General features: G+C 37.8%; 1 protein-coding gene across 2 annotated transcripts in view; it reads right to left on the bottom strand.

Moving 5' to 3' along the window:
• Positions 1-1,684: 1,684 nt before the first annotated feature.
• Positions 1,685-23,407, bottom strand: part of LOC131493112 (cytochrome P450 2C41-like) — a 33,966-nt gene continuing 12,243 nt past the window's right edge. For both annotated transcript variants that reach the window (XM_058697231.1, XM_058697232.1), the window contains exons 6-9: positions 21,567-21,708; positions 15,318-15,505; positions 4,575-4,716; positions 1,685-2,048 (exon numbers count right to left, since the gene is read on the bottom strand). In XM_058697231.1, coding sequence (XP_058553214.1) covers positions 1,867-2,048; positions 4,575-4,716; positions 15,318-15,505; positions 21,567-21,708 — 654 coding nt within the window. In that variant the 3' untranslated portion in view covers positions 1,685-1,866. The remainder of the gene's footprint in view (positions 2,049-4,574; positions 4,717-15,317; positions 15,506-21,566; positions 21,709-23,407) is intronic.

Genomic DNA, 23,407 nt, shown 5'->3' with positions numbered 1-23,407 from the left:
TGGAACTGGAGAGTGTTATACTAAGTGAAATAAGCCATACAGAGAAAGACAGATACCATATGTTTTCACTCTTATGTGGATCCTGAGAAACTTAACAGGAACCCATGGGGGAGGGAAAGGAAAAAAAAAGAAAACAAAGAGGTTAGAGTGGGAGAGAGAGCCAAAGCATAAGAGACTCTTAAAAACTGAGAACAAACTGAGGGTTGATGGGGGGTGGGAGGGAGGGGAGGGTAGGTGATGGGCATTGAAGAGGGCATCCTTTGGGATGAGCACTGGGTGTTGTATGGAAACTAATTTGACAATAAATTTCATATAATAAAAAATAAATAAATAAAATAAATAAATAAATAAATAAATAAATAAATAAATAAATAAAATGCATGCTGAAATATAAAAGGTTTCCTCTAGGAGATGAGCAGGCAAAAGGTTAATAGATTTCATTTCCTACATTTAAAGCCATAAGAAAAAAAAGATGAAAATTATTGGACTTGTATATGATGTTCCGTTGTCTATGTTTTAGATAAAGCCTTTATTTTTTTTCTTTTAAATGTTTATTTAGAGAGAGAGAGGGCCCACATGAATGGGGGAGGGGCATAGAGAGAGTGAGAGAGAGAATCCCAAGCAGGCTCTGCACTGTCAGCGCAGAGCCCGATGCGAGACTCAATCCCACAAACCATGAGATCATGACCTGAGCTGAGACTGTGTCAGATACTCAACTGACTGAGCCACAGATGAGGCCCAATAAAGTGTTCAGATAAAGATTTTAGGATCATGGCATCACACTGCCATCACCCTTATGTTAGGTATAAAACAATGTGGTGGAGAGCAGAAAAAGATTATCTAGAGACGCCTTCCAGGGATTTTGTTCGAGGTTGGTGAGAAAAAAATGACACATAGAAAAATTGATTAGGGGCACCTGGGTGGCTCAGTCAGTTAAGTGTCTGACTTCAGCTCAGGTCATGATCCTACAGTTGGTGAGTTCGAGCCCCACATCAGGCTCTGTGCTGACAGCTCAGAGCCTGGAGCCTGTGACTCCCTCTCTCTCTTTGCCCCTTCCCTCATCATACTGTCTCTCTCTGTCTCTCAAAAAGTGAATAAATGTTAAAAAATTTAAAAAAAAGAAAAGAAAAGAAAAATTGACTAGCAATATGAAAGCATATGTTAATAGTTGACTCTAAGTTTGAAACACAAAGTAGTAAGAACATGTCAAATCTTTGGTGTTCATAGTGGCACCGAAGCAGAAGAATGAATTTTAATGGTAATTATTCCTTCATCCCTATCGCTGATCTTCCATTACCCGGCTCCTGGACACAACTCTGCTCACTTTCAAATCCAAGCCTCAAGTAACCCTAGGTGACATGTAGCCAAAAGAGCTTTTCTGCACTCTCCCCCTTTGCTCCTCTCTGTACTTATCAGTATGAGGACCAGTGTGGCCTCTTTGAACTCTATTTTTTTTCCAATTGTTACCTGTATCATGCAAGGAAAAGTCTAAGAACTGGGTCAGCAAATAATAGTGCTTTCTATTTAGAACATGGAGAGGATAGGTGGCAGTGTGTTAGCCATTTTGCTTTGTTTCACAGTGATAACATAGTAATAGCCCAATATTTGATAATTAGTAGCATACGTGGGGGCAAATATAAGAGTTATTGAGTATAAAGAACAGCACGGCACGGCATTTGTGAAATGAAATTCTGGAAACTCTCCTTTAATTGAGGTTGGATGGTCAGTGGGTGTGGAGGCAATGGGGAAATATGAGGCAAGAGGTCAGAGAAAGCATCCCCAGTCGTGAGAAGAAGGCGGGTGACACCCAAGAGGAGGAGGAGTTATAGACAACAGCACAGTAGTGGCCAGATGGCCTGCCCTTCCTCACAAAGGAACAAAGCAAATCTTGTAGGGGGGTGGGATATGTCCAAACCCACTGGCAACTGGGGTGGTGTCAAGGTCCTTTATGTCGACCACAGGTTTCAGGGTAAAATTCTGTAAAATGGAGGTCAGGAATAAAAACAGCTCCATACGGGCCAGGCTTTCTCCCACACAAATCCGTTTTCCTGAAAATAATAAACACAAGGGATTTGTTCCTTGACCATTATGTTTTGAACTGTCACAAGAAGTATGTCACAAGGAGTATCTGCTGAATGGCTGAACTGATGGAGAGCTGGCAGGAAGGGTAGAGGGACAGATGGATAGAAGGATGGGAACACCTGCTATTCACCTAGTGTCTTAATGGGAACCCTTCATTCAACAAATATCTATTGAGCATTAGGTCTACATCAAACACTTCATTATGTATTCCCATATTATAACTGCACTTTTCACATTTCCAGTTTCCATAAATCTTTGTAGAAATACACCCACTTGTCCAAGTGCATTGGAGGGAGGAGGACTGAGAGAAGGGAACTCATAAACCTGTGTCTCCTTTTCTACCTCTGGCACAAAATTTAGACAAAGTTTTTTCTCCTTCATGTGATTTCAGAGGCACATGTCTAAATGCGTCCTCTCTTGGAACGCCTGGGGAAGCTCAGATGGTTAAGCGAACGACTCTTGATTTCAGCTCAGGTCACAATGTCAGAGTTTGTGGGACTGAGCTCTACATAGGATCCGACCTGACAGCATGGAGACTGCTTGGGATTCTCTCTCTCTGCCCCTTCCTAATTCATGCACATGTGTGCTCTCTCTCTCAAGATAAACATTTTTTTTTTTTTTAAAATTTTTTTTTCAACGTTTTTTATTTATTTTTGGACAGAGAGAGACAGAGCATGAACGGGGGAGGGGCAGAGAGAGAGGGAGACACAGAATCGGAAACAGGCTCCAGGCTCCGAGCCATAAGCCCAGAGCCTGACGCGGGGCTCGAACTCACGGACCGCGAGATCGTGACCTGGCTGAAGTCGGACGCTTAACCGACTGCGCCACCCAGGCGCCCCAAGATAAACACTTTTTAAAAATAAAAAAAAAATGTGTCACTTTCTCACTTTAAAATATTAATTTTTTTAAATGTTTATTTATTTTTGAGACAGAGGGAGACAGAGCGCGAGTAGGGGAGGGGCAGAGAGAGAGGGAGACACAGAATCTGAAACAAGCTCCAGGTTCCAAGCTGTCAGCACAGAGCCCGATGTGGGGCTCGAACCCACGAACCGTGAGATCACAACCTGAGCTGAAGTCGGACGCTTAATGGACTGAGCCACCCAGGTGCCCCTCACTTTAAACTATTAAATGCCTCCCTGATCTGTCCTATGAGATGATGTCAGATGGGTTGAACTGGCCCTCCACATTCTGTTCCCAGTCTGATGAGCCATAACCCTCCTTCCATCCTTCATACCTCTACTCTTGGTTCTAGCCATACCAACTCTTCATCGATCTCCAATATACTGTGAAGTTTCGAGCTGTATCTCCTGCTGTTCCCTTTGGTTAAGGCGCACTTCTCTTATACTTCTTCCAGGACCTATGTCTCATGTCATTTCCTCTTTATAATCTTTGTGATCCCCTTGGGAAGTACAGTCTTGCCCTCTCTGGCTTTCCTCAGAATCTTATTCACTCTTCAGTTAAAGCATGGATCATCACCTTGAATCTCGATTCTCTGTTTATTTCTTTTTCTACCATGCTAAATGTGTGTTTCCTTGTAGGGAAAGCTCAGTCTTTGACATCTTGGTATGTATGGCGTAAGACCCAAAGTAGGCATCAAAAGCTGTCAGATAAATAAAGGTGACTCTGTGGCCAGAGATTCAGAACACACACTGTAGATGTGGACACCCACGATCCAAAATCTCTGATCTTGAGCAGAGGAATATCAGGTGCTTTGGAACCGCTGCAGGGTATTCTGCCACTTGTTCAAGGTTTCCTTAATGGCACAGCTAGCTGGCACGTTCCGACTGCCCTGATCTATTGAAATGCCCTGCTCCTAAAGTCCACTCTCTAAAAGTGCCCTTCCTTCTCTTCTTTCCCTTGCTGCCTGTCCCCTGAGAGGCAGCACAAATTGCCTTTCTGCTATCAGAACGTTGCTTATTCCACTTTATGCCTCATAAAGTGATCAGGAAGCAGGCCGCTTCCTCCTCTGGTCTCCTGAGCAGCCTGTGCTTTCCTCTTCCACAACACCAGTCTCACTGGATTACAACGATCTATTTACTAATCTGTTTCCCTAATTAGGATGTGAGCCCTTTTGGTGCCCATTCTGTGCTTGTGGATACTTGTAACCCTGGAGCCCACTCTGGGGAGTGGGGGATATCACACAGAAAATACTTAACTCAAAGTTGAGGAGTTATATTCCTTTTTCATGGCAGTGAGTACAGTCTAAATGAGTTTCACCTGCTAAGAGGAGCTCTTGGTAGCTGTGTGATCTATCTAGAGGCAGAATTCAATGAACCTATATTCACTTTGGAAGAACTGGGTCACCAAGCCAAAATTCTAATAATGGGACTGTATAGTGAGAGAGGGAAAGTGCATGGGCATTGGGAGTTATGCTTCCGGTCATGGACAAAGAACAATTCTACTCGTCCCAGACTAGGCACCATGTAAGTTTCTACGGATCACCCAAAAATACCTTGTCCCCTTCAGTACCTATGGAAATTAATTTTTATTACCTGCTGAGAAAACCATGAAGTAGTCACTCTTCTTAAAGTTGCCATTATCATCCAGGAAATGGGCAGGGTCAAATATCTCTGGGTTGGGAAATTCTTTGTCATCACGTAGCACAGAAGTCAGTGATATTAGTACATTTGTGCCCTGGAATGAACAGATGAAGACAAACTTTATTATAAAGAAGTCGTGGAGCTGGAATAAATTTTGCATATCACTTAGTTCAATCTTTTGATCTATACATGAGGAATCCCAGGTCCAAAAAAAGGCAATGGCATTTCTAGTCAGACACACCAAGTAATAAACAGGGATGAGATTAAGACCAGTGCTAGTAAGGTTGCTAAAGTAGCCTCCCAATAGGATTTGAAATGCTGAGTGCTTAGTTACTTGGGTACCAGACCTCTGAATCCCCTCTACTGATCACTATCTTTGGATGATGGTGTAGCTCCCACCCTCTGCTCTATTTCATCACTTTGGTTTTCAAACATCTCATGTGGACTATGGTTTAAAATGGAAGCTTCTGGCATCCAAATTGGCAAGGAAGAAGTCAAACTTTCACTCTTTGAAGATGACATGATACTCTATATGGAAAACCCAAAAGACTCTACCAAAAAACTGCTAGAACTGATACATAAATTCAGCAAAGTTGTAGGATATAAAATCAATGTACAGAAATCTGTGGCATTTCTATATACCAATAATGAAGCAACAGAAATCAAGGAATTGATCCCATTTACAATTGGATCAAAAACCATAAGATACCTAGGAATAAACCTAATCAAAGAGCTAAAATATCTGTATGCTGAAAACTGTAAGATGCTTATGAAACTGAAGAAGACACAAAGAAATGGAAAAACATCCCATGCTCATGGATTGGAAAAACACATATTATGAAAATGTCTATACTGCCCAAGGCATTCTACATGTTCAGTGTAATCTCTACCTAAATAACACCATCATTTTTCACAGAGCTAGAACAAACAATTCTAAAATTTGTATAAAACCAGAAAAGACCCCAAATAGCCAAAGCAATATTGAAAAAGAAAACCAAAGCTGGAGGCATCCCAATTCTGGACTTCAAGCTATGTTACAAAGATGTAATTATCAAGACAGTATGGTACAGGCAGAAAAACAGACACATAGATCAATAGAACAGAATAGAAAGCCCAGAAATGGACCCACAAATGTATATGGCCAACTAATTTTCAACAAAGCAGGAAAGAATATCCAATGGAAAAAAAGACAGTCTCTTCAACAAATGGTGTTGGGAAAAGTGGAGGGCGACATGCAAAAGAGTGAACCTGAACCACTTTCTTATAACATACACAAAAATAAATTCCAAAGATGAAAAACCTAGATGTAAGACAGGAAACCATCAAAATCCTAGAGGAGAAAACAGGCAGCAACCTCTCTAACCTCAGTCACAGCAATTTCCTACTAGACACGTCTCTGGAGGCAAGGGAAACAAAAACAAAAATGAACTACTGGAACCTCATCAAGATAAAAGGCTTCTGCACAGTGAAGGAAACAATCAATAAAACTAAAAGGCAACTATGGAATGGGAGAAGATATTTGCAAATTACGTTTCAGATAAAGGGTTAGTATTCAAAATCTGTAAGAAACAGGCAGAAGACATGAATAGATACTTTTCCAAAGAAGACATCCAGATGGCTAACAGACACATGAAAAGATGCTCAACATCACTCATCATCAGGGAAATACAAATCAAAACCACACTGAGATACCAACTCACACCTGTCAGAATGGCTAAAATTAACAACTCAGGAAACAACAGATGTTGGTGAGCATGTGGAGAAAGGGGAACCCTCTTGCATTGTTGGTGGGAATGCAAACTGGTGCTGCCACTCTGGAAAACAGTAGGGAGTTTCCTCAAAAAGTTAAAAATAGAACTATCCTACGACCCAGCAATTGCACTACTAGGAATTTATCCAAAGGAAACAAAAACGATGACTTGAAGGGGCACACACACCCCAATGTTTATAGCAGCACTATCAACAATAGCCAAAGTATGGAAAGAGCCCAAATGTCCACTGACTGATGAACGGATAAAGATTTGGTATGTATACACACTCACACGTGCCCACACACACACACACACACACACACAGAGGAATATTACTCAGCAATCAAAAAGAATGATCTTGCCATTTGCAACAACATGGATGGAACTAGAGCATATCATGCTAAGTGAAATAAGTCAAGGAGAGAAAGACAAATATCATATGATTTCACTCATATATGGAACAAGACAGATGAACATAGGGGAAGAGAAGGAAAAATAAAATAAGATAAAAACAGAGGGGGAGGCAAACCATAAGAGACTCTTAACTATAGAGAACTGAGAGTTGATGGAGGGAGGTGGATGGGAGATGGGCTAGATGGGTGGTAGGCATTAAGGAGGGCACTTGTTGGGATGAATGCTAGGCGTTACATGTAAGTGATGAATCACTAAATTCTGCTCCCAAAACCAATACTGACTACACTATGTTAACTAACATGAATTTAAATTTAAAAATAAAATTAAATGAAAATTTTAATTTAATTTAATTTAAAAAATAAAATAGAATAAAATGGAAGCCTTTGCTGGTTCTTGAAAAGTCAGGAGTATTTAGAATCTTTTCATAGGGCTTTAAAATTTTTTTTAATGTTTATTTATTTTTGAGAGAGAGAGAGAACACAAATAGGGTAGGGGCAGAGAGATACAGAGACACAGAATCTGATGCAGGCCCCAGGTTTTGAGCTGTCAGCACAGAACCCAATGCAAAGCTCGAACTCACGAACTGTGAGATCATGACCTGAGCTGGAGTCGGACGCTTAACCGACTGAGCCACCTAGGCACCCCTCATAGGGCTTTTTAAAATAGAGGTCTGATCTGATTTAAAATGACTCTGGCAGGGTGCCTGGCTGGCCCAGTTGATAGAGCATGAGAGACTTGGTGTTGGAGTTGTGAGTTTAAGTCCCATATTGAGCACAGAAGTTACTTTTAAAAAATGACTCTGGCAAATCTACACAGATGGAAACAGATTCATGGTTGTCAGGGGCTGGAGGTGGGAAGGAGTAGGGAATGACTGTTTGATGGGTGCAGGATCTCCTTTTGGAGAGATGACAATGTTCTGGAAGTAGACAATATCTGTGGCTGCACAACACTGTGAATGTGCTCAGTTTCCCTGAATTGTGCACTTTAAAATAGCTAAAATGGAGGGGCACCTGGGTGGCTCAGTCGGTTGGGCATCCGACTGGCTCAGGTCATGATCTCACAGATTGTGAGTTCGAGCCCTGTGTTGGGCTCTGTGCTGACAGTCCAGAGCCTGGAGCCTGCTTCAGATTCTGTGTCTCCCTCTCTCTCTGCCCTTCCCATGCTCACATTCTGTTTCTGTCTCTCTCTCTCAAAAATAAATAAACATTAAAAAAATTTTTAAATAGCTAAAATGGTAACTTTTATGTTCTGTATATTTTACCACAATAAAAAAAAAAGAAAATATGCCCAAAAGGAAAAATGACTTCTTAGATAGTATTAACAAATACACCAACGAGTACTGAGTATTTATCTTTGGAATGCAATTTGTTTCTAATTTAAAACTGTGGGGAAATTCTTTGTTAGAGATTAATCCTGGTTAAACACACACACAAACACACACAAACTAAAATTGGAAAAAATATCATTTTTCAACAATTCAGGTAAAGATTATTAATTAGTGCTAAAACTGTTGGATCAAAGATTTGGGAAACAGGATATTTATAAGGTCTCAAAGTACCAGGCCGTACATTTTTTTACTAATAACCTATGAAAAACAGAATTTCAGCAGTGGAGAATTATGGCAGATACCTTTAAAAAAAAATATTTATATTTGAGAGAAAGAGAGTGCAAGTGGGGGAGGGGTAGAGAGAGAGAGGGAAACAGAATCTGAAGCAGGCTCAAGGCTCTGAGTTGTCAGCACAGAGCCCAATGTAGGGCTTGAACCCACAAACCACGAGACCATGACCTGAGTTGAAGTACAACATTTAACTGACTGAGCCACCCAGGTGCCCCATGGAAGACATCTCCTTAATAAATGACTACCTTAGCATCACCAATAATGATATAAATTGATATTACATGTCTCTAGCCAAAACGTAATTCACTGGGACATACACAACATCACGTATGTAATGTTCTTCCCCAAAACACAGAACTTGAATCTAATCTAAAAAAACAAAAACAAAAACAAAAAAAATCGCACAGGGCTTCTGGGTGCTTCAGTTGATTGAACATCTGACTCTTGGTTTCAGCTGAGGTCATGATCGCAGGGTCATGGGATAGAGCCCCACGTCAGGCTCCGTGCTGAGCATGGAGCCTGCTGAAGATTCTCTCCCTCTGCCCCTTTCCCCTGCTCACATGCTCTCTCTCTTTCTCAAAAAAACACCAAAAACAAAAACAAAAAAATCAAACAAAACCAGATTGAGGAATATTTTACATGACAACTATCCTGGACTCTTCCATAGTGTATTGAAATGAAATAAATAAAAGAAAAGGAACTGTTCTTTTTTTTTTTTTTTTTAATTTTTAAAAAAATTAAAAAAAAATTTTTTTTTTGGAACTGTTCTTTATAAAAGGGGCGTAAAGGGACAGATAATAAAATTGTATATTTATTCCTTTATTAGATACTAGATGCCCCCTCAAAAAAAGCTATAAAAGATACTTTAGGGGGGGCACCTGGGTGGCTCAGTTGGTTAAGCATCTGACTTCAACCCAGGTCTTGATCTCACAGTTTGAGTTCAAGCCCCGCATTGGGCTCTCTGCCATCAGCATGAAGCCTGCTTGAGATCCTCTATCTCCCTCTGCCCCTCCCACACTGGCATTCTCACTACCTCTCAAAAATAAACAAACATTAAAAAAAAAAAGATATTTTAGGATAACTGAAAAAATCTATAGCTATATTTTAGATAAAGTTATTGTATATATGATAATTCTTTGAGTGTGAATGCTATTACTGCTATGCAGAAGCCCTTGTTCTTACCAGACACATATGAAATATTTAGGTGTTAAGTGTGATAGACAGATCAATGGATACAGATAGATATGTACTTAAAATATAGATGTATACACATTTTCATATGCATTATTTATATAAACATAAAACATTATATACCATTGTGTGTGTTTAAATGCTACTGAGATTTTTTTTATTTTTTAAATTCAAAATTAGAAGGAAGTTCCATCCTCTAAGTTTATCATATTTAAGGTCTATAATTTTGTTTTCAATATTATTGCCTTGTGCATTTTAAAACAAGTAATATGTGGAAGTGTTACTTTAAGATTTAAAAAGCAAGTGTATTTTCAATAAATGGTGCTGGAAAAAGTGGGTGTCCCTAACAAAAGGAATGAAGTATAAACTACTTCACACTATAAGTGAAAATGAATTTTAAATGGATCGCAGACCTAAATACAAAAGCTAAGAGCATAAAACTTGTAGAAGAAAAGATAAGAGCAAATATTTGGGAACCTGTGTTGGCAAAAAATTTTCCAGATAGGACACAGAAGCACAAGTCAAAAGAGAAATAACTGATAAATTGGACTCCATCAAAATTCAAAACTTCTGCTCTTTGAAAGACATTCTTTGGAGGAAAGAAAGAAAGAAAGAAAGAAAGAAGAAAGAAAGAAAGAAAGAAAGAAAGAAAGAAAGAAAGAAAGAAAGAAAGAAAGAAAGAAAGAAAGAAAGAAAGAGGGAGGAAGGTAGGAAGGAAGGAAGAAAGGGAAAGAAGAAAAAGCAAGCAAGCAAGCAAGCCCTTTACAGATTGAGAGTGAATATTAGCAACACTTACATATAATAAAAGACTTATGTATACAATATATAAAGGATTGCAATAATTAAATAAGACAAACGACCCAATACAAAATAGGAATATAATTTGAGAACTCGACCAAAGAATATATATGAATAGTCAATCAATACATGAAGAGAAGCCCAACATCATTATCCATCCAGAAAATAGAAATAAAACAAAATGTGACGTCACTACATAACCACTTATAGTACCTAAAATTTAAAAACACCGACAATGTGGCACCTGGGTGGCTCAGTAAGTTAAGCACCCGATTCTTGAGTTTGGCTCAGGTCATGATCTCACAGTCGTGAGTTCAAACACTGCATCAGGCTCCGCACTGACAGCACAGAATCTGCTTGGGATTCTCTCTCCCTCTCTCTCTGCCTCTCCCTCACTCATGTTCTCCCTCCCTCCCTCCCTCTCTCTAAAAATAAATAAATAAACATTAAAAAAAAAAAAAAGGACCATTAATGGCAAGTGATGGAAGGTACCTGAAGCAATTGGAACTCTCACACATTGCTAGCAGGAATGTAAAATATCACAGCCACATTTAGAAAATATTTGATGATTTTTTATAAAGTTAAACAGTTAAGCAAAAGTCCCACTCCTAAGCATTCACCCAAAAGAAATGAAAATTTATATCCACACAAAAACCTGTATGCAAATGTTCACAGCACTTTTATTCAAATAGTCTCAAACTGGAAACAACCCAAATACCCATCCAGTAGTGAATGGATAAACAATTTGTGGTACTCTGTAGGATAGAAAATCATTCATCAAAAAAAAGAACAAATTAATGATAAGTACAATAACAAAGTGCAATAAATCTCAAATACATTCTGTCACATAAAAAAGATAAAGGCTTATTTATATTGATTACAAGTTATTCTATTTATGCCACATTCTATTACATTGCATTCTTGAAAAGGCAAAACCATAGAACCAAAAACAGATCAGTGGTTACCAAGAGTTGGAACTGGGGGAAGTGGATTGATTGTAAAAGGAGAATGAGGGAACTTTTTTGAGATGATAGAAATGTTCTACATCTTGGTTGTGGTGGTAGTTACTTCACATATTGGTCAGAACTCATTAGACTTTACCCTTAAAAATATGAATTTTCTTTTGTATAACTTATACCTCAAGTTAAAAATAGAGGAATGCACTAAGTCACAAAAAGCACATATGGTGAAAAATAGGTCTCCCTCCCATCTAAATACTTTCCAAAAACAACTATTCATAACCAGTGATATGTCCTTCCAGGGAATATGCCCTTCCAAAGAGAATATATATATCAGGCAAATAAATCTACATGTTTATTTCGCCTATCACCTTCTTCTTTTTTTTTTTTATCAAATGACAAGCATCCACTACATCTTGATTTTTTTAATTTTACTTGAATTTGAGAGGCACAGCAGGAATTTTATTAGAAATTCTAGAATCATTGATGAAAATCATCTCAAGATGCAGTGCTTCCATAGATGCATTGCTTAGCCTTCTAAACAAGATATAATTTGAAAGTGCATTTAGACTTACTTAGAGGCAACGATGTCTTTGTCATGCTTTAGTACTTGTTTCATAAAAAGAAATAAAAATCTTATTTTTTATTTAATAAAATAATTGGGTACTGGCCCATATCAACACATATATATCTGCCTTATTCATGCTATATATGAATGTATCATTACACTACTGATGAACATTTAGATAGTTAAGAATATTTTTCTAGGGGCACCTGTGTGGCTCAGTTGGCTAAGCATCTGACTCTTGATTTTGACTCAGGTCATGACCCAGGGTTGTGGGATCAAGCCCCATGTTGGGCTCAGTGCTGAGCATGGAGCCTGCTTAAGATATATTCTCTCTCTCTCTCTCTCTCTCTCTCTCCCTCCCTCCCTCCCTCCCCTGCTCTCTCTCTCTCAGAAACAAAAACAGAATGTTTTTATTATAAACAGTGATGCAAGGACACATTTTTTGAACATTCCTCTGTTAGCACCTGTAGTAGATACCAAGAATTATAATTCTTGCATTATAAGATTCTATATTTTATTTCTGATAGATATTGCCAAAATGTCCTCCAAAAAAGATGTACTTATCTACAATCCTGCCACTGGTGATTGAAAGTGCTCATTTACACACACCCTCACCAATACAACATTTTCTCAGCCTTTGACTTCATCAGTCTAATAAGTAAAAATGGTAATAGTTTTAGCTTGTATTTTGTATATGTTACCTGGTTGAATTCTTGCAACATTCTAGTGACGTAAAGGTCAGTGCTATCAACAGTTTACAAATGAGAAAACCAAGGCACATAGGATTAAGAAATTTATTAAAGATTATAGTAAAGGGTAACCGAGCCAGAGTTTATACGGAGGTTATCCTCCTGAATTTATCTCCTGCTGCCTTGCATTTCAAATATCTACTTGAGTTTTCCATTTTTAGGATACAGTTGGCAGAAGAAAGTGCCTGGTTCATCTAGAAAACCTAGAAGAGAAATAGCCCTCTCTGCACAAGTGTCACTTCTTTCACTCTTCTGCCCTAAGCATGCAACTGTGATTCTGACGAGGCATTTTCCTGGCTGGGAAATAACCTGAAAGCCAGATGAAGCCCAAATGGTTTTCTGCAACTCAGAGGAAGTCATCCCTCCCCCAAAGGTTTTTTGTTTGTTTAATATGTAAATCCATGTCTTTTAAAAATTATTTTAGAGAGAGAGAGAAAGCATGGGTGTGCACATGCTAGTGGATGAGAGGGGCAAAGGGAGACAGATTCCTAAGCAGGCTTGACCTCAGCGTGGAGGGGGATGCGGGGCTCAATCCCAAGACTCTGGGATCATGACCTGAGCTGAAATCAAGAGTCGGACGCTCAACCGACTGAGCCACCCAGGCACCCCAAAGTGTTTTTTTTTAAGTTTATGTATTTTTTTTAGTAGTCTCTACACCCAGTGTGGGGCTTGAACTCACAATCCCAAGATCAAGAGTCGCATGCTCTGCCGACTGAGCCAGCCACGCACCAGCCCTCCAAAGTTGTTTTTATCAACCATTTCAAAGTTATATACAGCATGACTATTTTAGCTTATTTTTCTACATCAGCTCAACAAATATAAACATTTGTTTTCATGAAAGTATAAATACACAATCCTTCATCTGAACCTCCTGAGGCCTAATGTGTTTTCAAATTAAGTACTATTTGATGATTTTAGAAAGGTATTATGATGTATATGCCATAAATTTTAAAATACTCCCAATAATGTGGTATCATATAATCAAACACATTGATACCTCTTTAGCAAAACATGAATATTCACACAAAGTGCATCAATAAGGAATATATAGATTGATTCACTTCAGTTCAACATTCTGGCCACTGAAAGGAATTGTACTTCGATTTATTTTTAATTTTCTGAGTTTTTAATATTGCAGAATAAAGGTTTTAACATAAAGTTTCAAGTATTAAAAACAACAACAACAACTTAGATCGGTTCTGTCCAACACAGTAGCCTTGAGTGATCCATGATTATTTATATTTAAATTAAAGCTCATTGCAAGTATATAAAATTTAAAGTTCAAGTATTAATTATTAAAACAAATATTGGGGCACCTGGGTGGCTCAGTTGGTTAAGCATCTGACTTCGGCACAGGTCATGATCTCACTACTTGTGAGTTCAAGCCCCGCTTCAGATTCTGTGTCTCCGTCTCTCTCTGTCCCTCCCCTGTTTGCTCTCTGTCTCTGTCTCTGTCTCTGTCTCTCTTTCTCTCTCTCAAAAATAAATAAACATTAAAAAATATACATTAAACCAGATTGAAGAATTCTGTGTATAGAAATTACAAATAAATCCACAAATTATTAGCACTAAGTCAATTTGGAAAGGTTGCTAGATGTAAGGTCATCAAAATAATAAAATCAAGTATATTTCCATATAACAAAAAAAGTAGAAAAGGCATTTTAAAAATTATACAATCTATAGTAACATCAAAAATACCACTCATCTAGGAAAAACCTAATAGATATACAAGCCACTGCACTGAAAATATTGAAAAAATTAAAGAAAGTCCAAATAAATTGGTAGAATATGCCATATCCATGAATTGAAAGATTCAAGATACCAACATGTCAATTCTTTCTAAATTATTTTATTATCACCCTGATAAAAATCACAGCCAAATGCTTTGGTTTATTGACAAACTGATACTCAAATTTATTTGGAAATGTAAAGGCTAAGAGTAGCCTAAACAATATTAAAGAAGCAGAACAAATTTGGAAGACTTACACAGCCAAATACCAAAACCTGTCATAAAAGTATGTAGCCTCAGTGGGGCGCCTGGGTGGCTCGGTCGGTTAAGCATCTGACTCTTGATTTCGTTCAGGTCATGATTTCATGGTTCGTGAGGTCACAATCTCATGGTTCATGAGTTTAAGCCCTGCATAGGGTTCTGCACTGGCAGCGTGGAGCCTGCTTGGGATTCTCTCTCCTCTCTGCCCCTCCCCCACTCACGCTGTCTCTGTCTCTTAAAATAAATAAATAGGGGCGCCTGGGTGGCTCAGTCAGTTAAACGTCCGACTTAGGATCAGGTCATGATCTCATGGTTTGTGAGTTCGAGCCCCCTATCGGGTTCTGTGCTGACAGCTCAGAGCCTGGATTCTGCTTCATATTCTGTGTCTCCCTCTCTCTCTGTCCCTCCCATGCTCATGCTCTGTCTTTCTCTGTCTCTCAATAACAAATAAACATTACAAAATTAAAAAAAAATAAAATAAATAAACTTTAAAAAAAGGTCTGTAGCCTCAAACTGGAAACAACACAAAATCCATCAAGCTGCCACATATATGAGTTTTGCACCTTTCTCATCTTGTATTGGTAGAAGACTGAGCCAATAGTGAGAACAGGGGAACTTCAAGAGCACTAAAGTCAGTGTAGGAGAAATATCTCTTACCTTGGGGATGACATAGTTTCTGAATTTAATGTCACGGGTCACTGCATGTGGCAGGTTGACTGGGATAAGGTCAATGTACCTCTGGATCTCATGCAACACTGCATTCATGTAGGGCATGCGGCTCCTGTCCTGCATGCAGGGGCTCCGGTGTCTGCCAATTACATGGCCAATCTCTTCCTGGATTTTAGCTGATAAAACACAAATAAGACTGATGAAAAAAGTGAAAAATGCATAGACATTTGCATGCCAACTCAGGTTATCTGAACACTTTGAAGGTATTCCAACATCATCATAAACATCGGCTATGTGCCCAGAAGTACATCTGAGAGAGTTGCCGTAATATTGACACATATGACTCCAGACAAGCTAGGCTTTGAGATCAATCTGTGCACACCTATGATAAGCATAGGTTAATAGTACATTTTAAGTCAAGAAATCACTGTCCTCAAAGAAAGGAAAACAGGGATTAAGTATTTTTTTCATATCAAAATAATGTTTTAAAAATCAAATTCTATAACTGATGTGTATGTATGTATGGTTTGTGTGACTGTATGTATGTTGTATGTGTATAGTTATTTGCACCTTAAGATGATATCTTCTCTCATCCTCACATTTCCCAAAGGTTTGAGATTTTGAAAGATTTGAAAGATTCTAGCAGTTTCTTCTGAAATTTATGCTTCACGTTTCTAAATATTGACTATTCCTATTTCTCAACTTACTAATTTTTTATTTTTTTCTTTATTCTATTTTTATTTCTTTATTTTTAAGTAGGTTTCATGCCCAGCACAGAGCCCAACGCAGGGCTTGAACTCATGACCATGAGGATCAAGACCTGAGCTGAGATCAAGAGCAGGACGCTTAACTGACTGAGCCACCCAAGTGCCCCCACAACTTACTCATTTTTAGACAATGTCTAATGATGTTCCGGTAAGAGAGATCAGGACTTATGTTTCAACCCCCACCTCATACAAAATGCACACATCCACAGACAGATACATACACACACATGCTTCCCCTTGTTCCATTTTCCCCAATATATTCATATAATTTCTTATTATCTCAATATTCATTGTTTATATTATGACTATAATAAATATTACATAAGTGTGACAACTATGATTATGTTTCATTTTTTGTACATTCTTGGTTTTATTTGTACATTCTTTGCTTATTTCAATTCCTACTTTTTAGATGCTAATTTAGAATTATGGCAACTGCTCAGGTAGATGTTTCAAACTCCTAGTAATAATTTTTCTAATTACTGGTAAACCTCAAATAACTGATCCTTTCTCTTTTCTTCTTGGGTATGTCCTCTCACATCTGCTTTGTCCACCTAGTCCAATTTGAAATGGATATTTTCTAAGCCTGGTGCCCAGTACATTCTCACTTCCATTCTCCTACATGAGACCTCCTGATTCCTGGAGCCCATGACTTCCTCTGACTTGATTTCAGACGTCTGCATAGAGCATACACTCTAGTATATTTTTTTTAATTAAAAATTTTATTTTATTTTATTTTTTTATGTTTATTTACTTTTCAGAGAGAGACAGAGATAGAGTGTGAGCAAAGGAGGGTCATAGAGAGAGGGAGACACAGAATCTGAAGCAGTCTCTGGGCTCTGAGCTATCTGCACAGAGCCTGATGCAGGGCTCAAACCCACAAACTGCAAGATCATGACCTGAGCTGAAGTCAGAGGCTTAACTGACTGAGCCACCCAGGCGCCCCTAATTAAAAAAAATTTTTTAAAGCAATCTCTATACCCAAAGTGGGGCTCAAACTTATAACCCTGATATCAAGAGACACATGTTCTACTGACTGAGCCAGTGTATTTCTAAGAAAATAAAATCAGAGGGTAAGTTTTTTGCCAACTTGTAGATCTGAAAATATCCTTTAATACTCAGGATATAGTTGCTCTTGAGAATTCTAATGCCATACAGTACTTTATTTATCTCTGAAAGTTTTTACGAATTTTTCTTTAATCATGGTGTTCTGTAATTCCATGACCCTCTGTCTTAGGGAGGATATTATTATTTCATTCACTTTGCTGGGAATTTGGTGAGAGTTTTCTGTCTAGATGGCAGAAGAGGGAGGTCTTTTCTCTGGAGTTGTTCATTCTCTGAGGTCTATATCTGGCTGCTGAATTTTAGGAAGAGGATAGAGAAAGGAGCTAAGGGTCTCAGAATTCAAGTAAACTATTACTTAGTCTTTCTTTTTCAGCCCTACACTTCACTCTTTCTCTGTCTCTGCCAAGTGTCCCTGAGGGCAAGGTCTCTTAGGTTCAGTTTCTCTAGAGAGTGAGCTCCCTTTTCTGTGGAGGGAAAACAGTTACCTGCTAAGAGAAGTTGTAGCAGGAACCTAGGCAGGGAGAGCCTCCTGTTTTCTACTCCAATCTCCCTCTACCTTTCTTGAGATTTGGTTCTTTCAATACTGAGCCTTATGTAGTTGTAGGGGCTTGTTTTCCCAGACTAAATCTTCCTTCTTTGACATTTAGCTTACAACTTCAATCTCCCTCCTGAGATGGTTATCAGCCCTCCATTCACTCTCTATGCTTTAGAAATTTGTTGAAGATTTGATAACTGTTTTGGTGTGCTTCTCTTCTCCAACTGAAACAGTAGTGCTCATTTATAATTAATTTATCATCATTTCAATGGGATTCTGATTCAGAAAATCATGTGTATAACTGATCTGCTGTGCACAACCAGAATATTCTTGAAGTTTTAAAAACATTTTTTAAGTTGTTCTTAGTTCGCAAAAGATAAAAACTATTGACCCAAAAAGAAATTGTTGTCGCAAACACCATTTTTCTGGACTCAGACTTCTGAAATAATAAAATTCCTTTAGAAGTGTGACATCAGTATAAGAAAAGGCTAATATTCCTGATGAACACAGATCAAATTCTCAAACAAAAACAAAAACAAAAACAAAACAACAAAAAAACCCTAACAAATTGACTTCAACAGCACCCTGGAAGGATCATACACCATGATCAAGCTTGATTTATCACTGGGATGTCTGGGTGGTTCAGAATACTCAAAAAGATAAATATGATACACTGTATTAACAGAATGAAGGACAAAAATGATATAATCATCTCAGTAGATGCAGAAAAAGCATTTGACAAAGTTTAACATCCTTTCATGATTAAAAAAATTCTCAACAAATTACATATAAAAGGAATGTACCTCAATATAATAAAGGCCATACATGACAAGCCAAGGACAACATCATACTCAGTGGTGAAATGGTGAAAGTTTTCTCCTTTAAGATTAGGAACAAGACAAGGATGCCTACACTTGCCACTTTTATTCAACATAGTACTGGATTAGCCTGAGCAATTAAACAAGAAAAATAAATAAGAGGCATCCATACTGAACAGAAAGAAGTTAAATGGTGTCTGTTTGCAGATGACATGATCTTATATATAGAAAATCCTACAGACTTCACCAAAAATTGTTGGAATAAACAAATTCAGTAAAGTAGAAAGATATAACTCAATATATAAAAATCAGTTGTGTTTCTATACACTAACAATGATCTATCTGAAAGAGAAATTAGACAATTCCATTTACAATGGCATCAAAAAGAATAAAATGCTCAGTAACAAATTTAGCCAAAGAGGTGAAAGATATGTACACTGAAAACTATAGAACATTGATTAAAAAATTGAAGAGGACACAATTAAATGGAAAGATATCCTGTGGTCATGGATTAGAAGAATTAATATTGTTAAAGTGCCTATATTAACTAAAGTAATCTACTCCAATGTAATCCTTACCAAAATTCCAATGACATTTTTCACGAAAATAGAAAAAGAAATCCTAAAGTTCATACTAAACCACAGAAGACCCTGAATAGACAAAGCAGTCTTGAGAAAAAAGAACAGAGCTGGAGGTACCATGCTTTCTGATTTCAAGCCCTATTACAAAGCTACAGTAATCAAAACGGTAGAATACGGGGGCACCTGGCTGGCTCAGTCAGTAGAGCATGAGACTCTTGACCTCGGGATTGTGAGTTTGGGCCCCACATAGGGCTTAAAGTTTACTCAAAAACAACAACAACAACAAAGGAAACAATCAATAAAATGAAAAGGTAACCTATGGAATAGAAGAAAACATTTGCAAAGCATGTATCTGATGAGGGATTAATATTCAAAATACATAAGAAACTCATACTGCTCAATAGCAAAAAATTAACAACCTAAAATAAAATGGGCACAATACCTGAATACACATTTTTCCAAAGAAGACATACAAATGGCCTATGGATATATGAAAAGGTACTGAATATCAGGGACGTGTTGATCAAAACCACAGTGAGATATCACCTTACACCTGTTAGTATGGCTATTATCAAAAAGACAGGAGATAAAAAATATTAGTAAGGATGCAGAAAAAAAGAGAACCCTGTAAACTGATGATAGGAATGTAAATTGGTACAGCAATTATAGAAAACAGTAGAGAGGTTGCTGAAAAAATTAAAACCTGAACTAACATTGATCCAACAATTCTACTTCTGGGCATATATCCACAGAAAAGGAAATCAGTATCTCAAAGAGATCTCTGCACTCTCATGTTCATTGCAGCATTATTCACAATAGCCAAGATATGGAAACACCTAAGTGTTCATTGATAGATGAACAAAGAAAAGGGTAACAACAGAATATTATTTAGCCAATAAAGAAGAAAATCTGGCATTTGCAACAACATGGATGAAACTAAAGGATACTACACTAAGTAAATATGCCAGACACAAAAAGACAAATACTGCATGATCTCACATATATGTGGAATCTAAAAAAGTCAAATTCATAGGAGCAGCAAGTAGAATGGTGGCTGCCAGAGGCTGGGGGTGGGGGAAATGGAGAGATATTGGTCGAAGGGTTCAAACTTTTAAAATGAATAAATTTGGGTGTCTAATGTACAACATGGTGACTGTGATTAATACTGTATTGTACACTTGAAATTTGCTAAGAGAGTAGATATTAAGAGTTGTCACCATACCCTCCTCCTCCAAAAGGTAACTATGTGAGATGGTAAATATGTTAATTAGCTTGATTGTGGTAATCATTTCACAATGTACATGTATATGAAATCATCACATTATATACTATAAGTATATACAATTTTTACTTGTTAATTATATCTCAAAAAGGTGGAAAAATATAGTTGTTTAAAAAGGAAAAAAATGGGGTGCCTGGGTGTCTCAGTCGGTTAAAGTGTCTAACTCTTGATCTCAGCTCAGGTCTTGATCTCAGGGTTGTGAGTTCAAGCCCCGCATTGGGCTCTGCTCTGGGCATGGAGCTTACTTAAAAATAAACAAAGTTAAAAAAAAATTAAAAGGGAAAAAAAAATCCTTTAAATCACATTGTGTCTAAATAGCATGTATCTTTTATAAATCTAACCTTCTAAAATACTTCCCAGACTGGAAATTTTCTCAGGCCGTCTCACTAAGTTTCTGCTATACTTCAACAAACATAGTTCCCATCTTCCCTACCTTATCATTAGAAAACTGCATATTCAGAATATTTCCCTTCCCTTCCCTTCCCTTCTTTCTTTTCTTTTTTTTCTTTCTTTTCTTTCTTTCCTTGTTTTCTTTCTTTCTTTCTTTCTTTCTTTCTTTCTTTCTTTCTTTCTTTCTTTCTTTCTTTCTTTCTTTCTTTCTTTCTTTCTTTCTTTCTTTCTTTCTTCATTCATTTCTTACAGCACAAGCAGAGGAGAGAGGCTGAGAGAGGGAGAGAGAGAAAGAGAGAGAACCTTAAGCAGGCTCCACACTCAGCATGGAGCCCGATGCAAAGCCCAATCCCATGACCCTGGAACCATGACCTGAGCTGAAGCCAAGAGTCAGATGCTCAACTGACTCAGCAACCCCAGGAAAGATTTCTCCAAGAACACACCTACCATTCAAAGTGGCCTCTTTTAAGAAAACTGATATTCAACTTATGCTGGCCGTGCCTGCTATAAATCCTTTCCCATAAAATCTAGACATTTATCCAAAGTTCTTTTTGTTGATAAAATCCATAGCTTTCTGCTTTTGCTATTATTGCTCACACTGTCTTCACTTCTCAGTCATCCTCTGCTAGTGTGTGAATTTGCCTCACTTATCTCCCTTTTTCATATTTGGACAAATTAGAGCTGGTGGCACAGGAATTTCAGTAATGAAGCTTCTCTAAGAGAAACAAGATGGAAGCCCATACGAGTGTCTTCTCAACATCATTTCTGAAATTCACCCTGCCTACCATGCTGGCGGTACCTGTGACTTCCGGGTGCTTCAGCAGGAGCAGGAGAGCATATCTTAGGGTGGTGCTTGTGGTCTCTGTCCCAGCTCCAAACAAATCACTTGCAGTGGCTATCAAGTTTTCAATAGTGAACTCCAACTGCTGACTGTGGTTTTCCTAGGAATTATTCAACGCCGTTATTTGATGGTTTGCCAGCACATGTCATTACAATAAATCCCAAATAGCATATTGTTATCAAGGGAAGCAAACTTAGAAACTGGAGAGGGCAGTGTTAAAATAATAACTGTATGGTATGGAAAACTGTATGCATTAGCTGACCCAATCTTCATTTCCTATTCCTTATCCCTTGCTTGCCTACAAATTCCACTGCCCAGCCTCCTTTGCAGCTACATTGGCCAAGCAATCTATTTCTTACCAATGGCCTATGGATGCTACTTTCTCTTTCCTTCTTCTTACTCAAAACACAGATATGTAGGTGGTGGTGGTGGTGTAGACATCATCTTGAAACACGAGTATTTGAGCATGAACATAAAGCCTACACACTAAGTGTGCTAAAGAAAAATAGAAGGCACCTGAGTCCATGATACTTCAGAGCTACTGTACATGTCCTGGACTGCTCTACATGAAATTCGCTGTACATGAGATAAATAAACCCACTACACTTTCTTAAAATATTTTTAATTGGGTTTTCTCTTGTAGGTAGGCAAACACAATCTGAATAGAGAGAAATGAGTAAATTAGAGCAATATCTCAAAAAATGGTATAAACCAAGATCGAGAATTTGCAATTCTCTTCTTCTGTTACAGAATTTACGTGGATTCTATATTGCCTAAAATCTCATTATGAGGTTGAAAATGTGCAAAAGCTAACATGACAGCACATCCTAGAACAGATTATTCTAGATGTGAGGCAGGAGGCAACTTGGAGTAGGAAACAAGTATAGGAATTAATGGGGATATAGAGATAGAAGAAATACTACAGACATGAAGACAGAAAATTTAAGCATTAACTGCTCATAAGGGATGAAGGAGAGTGTAGGGGAAATGCAGATGTTGAGGATAAGAGACTGACTGAATAGAGGTCTCATAAACTGTACACTGGGAGAGCAAAAGCACTTCACAAGGACAACCGAAGTTGGTTTAAGGTAAGGATGACACAAAGTCGATAATAACCATAGGGCCATTTGAAATACTTACTATGGAGGTCACTAAAATACAAATAATAATAATAATAATAATAATAATAATAATAATAATAATAATTTCTTCCTATCCCTTCCTATAGACCAGCATTAATTTAATAAGGTTTTTATAATCCCCAAGTGACCAGTGGCATGCCTAACATGTAATCAACTCCATTAAGACAGGCTTAACCCACTCAATAGCTGTACTTACTAGACCCACCAGTAACATCAACTTCACACAGTTTTCTAACATTGCCAACCCAAAATTACTCTAAAGCGAGGAAAAAGAATAGGGCACTAATAAACCATTTTTAGCATTTCCTACTGTTGAAGCGAATTTAAAGAATCAGTGCTTACATACAAATGGATTATCAATTTTAGCCAATTTTATGCCTAAGTTTTCTTGTAATTACGAGTTTTACATTTTTAGCTCTTACATTCAGGTCTTTGACCCACCACACTTCCTCCCAAGGTTAAATACAAAGTTATCATATGGCCCGGCAATTCTATCACCAGGTATATACCCAAGAGAAATTAAAGCATTTGTATATACAAAAACGTGTACACAAATGTCCATAGAAGTTTATTCATAATAACCAGAAAACCAGAAACAACCAAAATGTCCATCAACCAATGAGTGGATATATAAAATATGGCATAGCCACTCCAGAA

This window comes from Neofelis nebulosa, chromosome 13 (assembly GCF_028018385.1).
Source record: "Neofelis nebulosa isolate mNeoNeb1 chromosome 13, mNeoNeb1.pri, whole genome shotgun sequence".
Classification (NCBI taxonomy): Eukaryota; Metazoa; Chordata; class Mammalia; order Carnivora; family Felidae; genus Neofelis; species Neofelis nebulosa.
The sequence above is the reverse complement of the archived record's forward strand: the minus strand, read 5'-3'. Positions and strand labels throughout refer to the sequence as shown.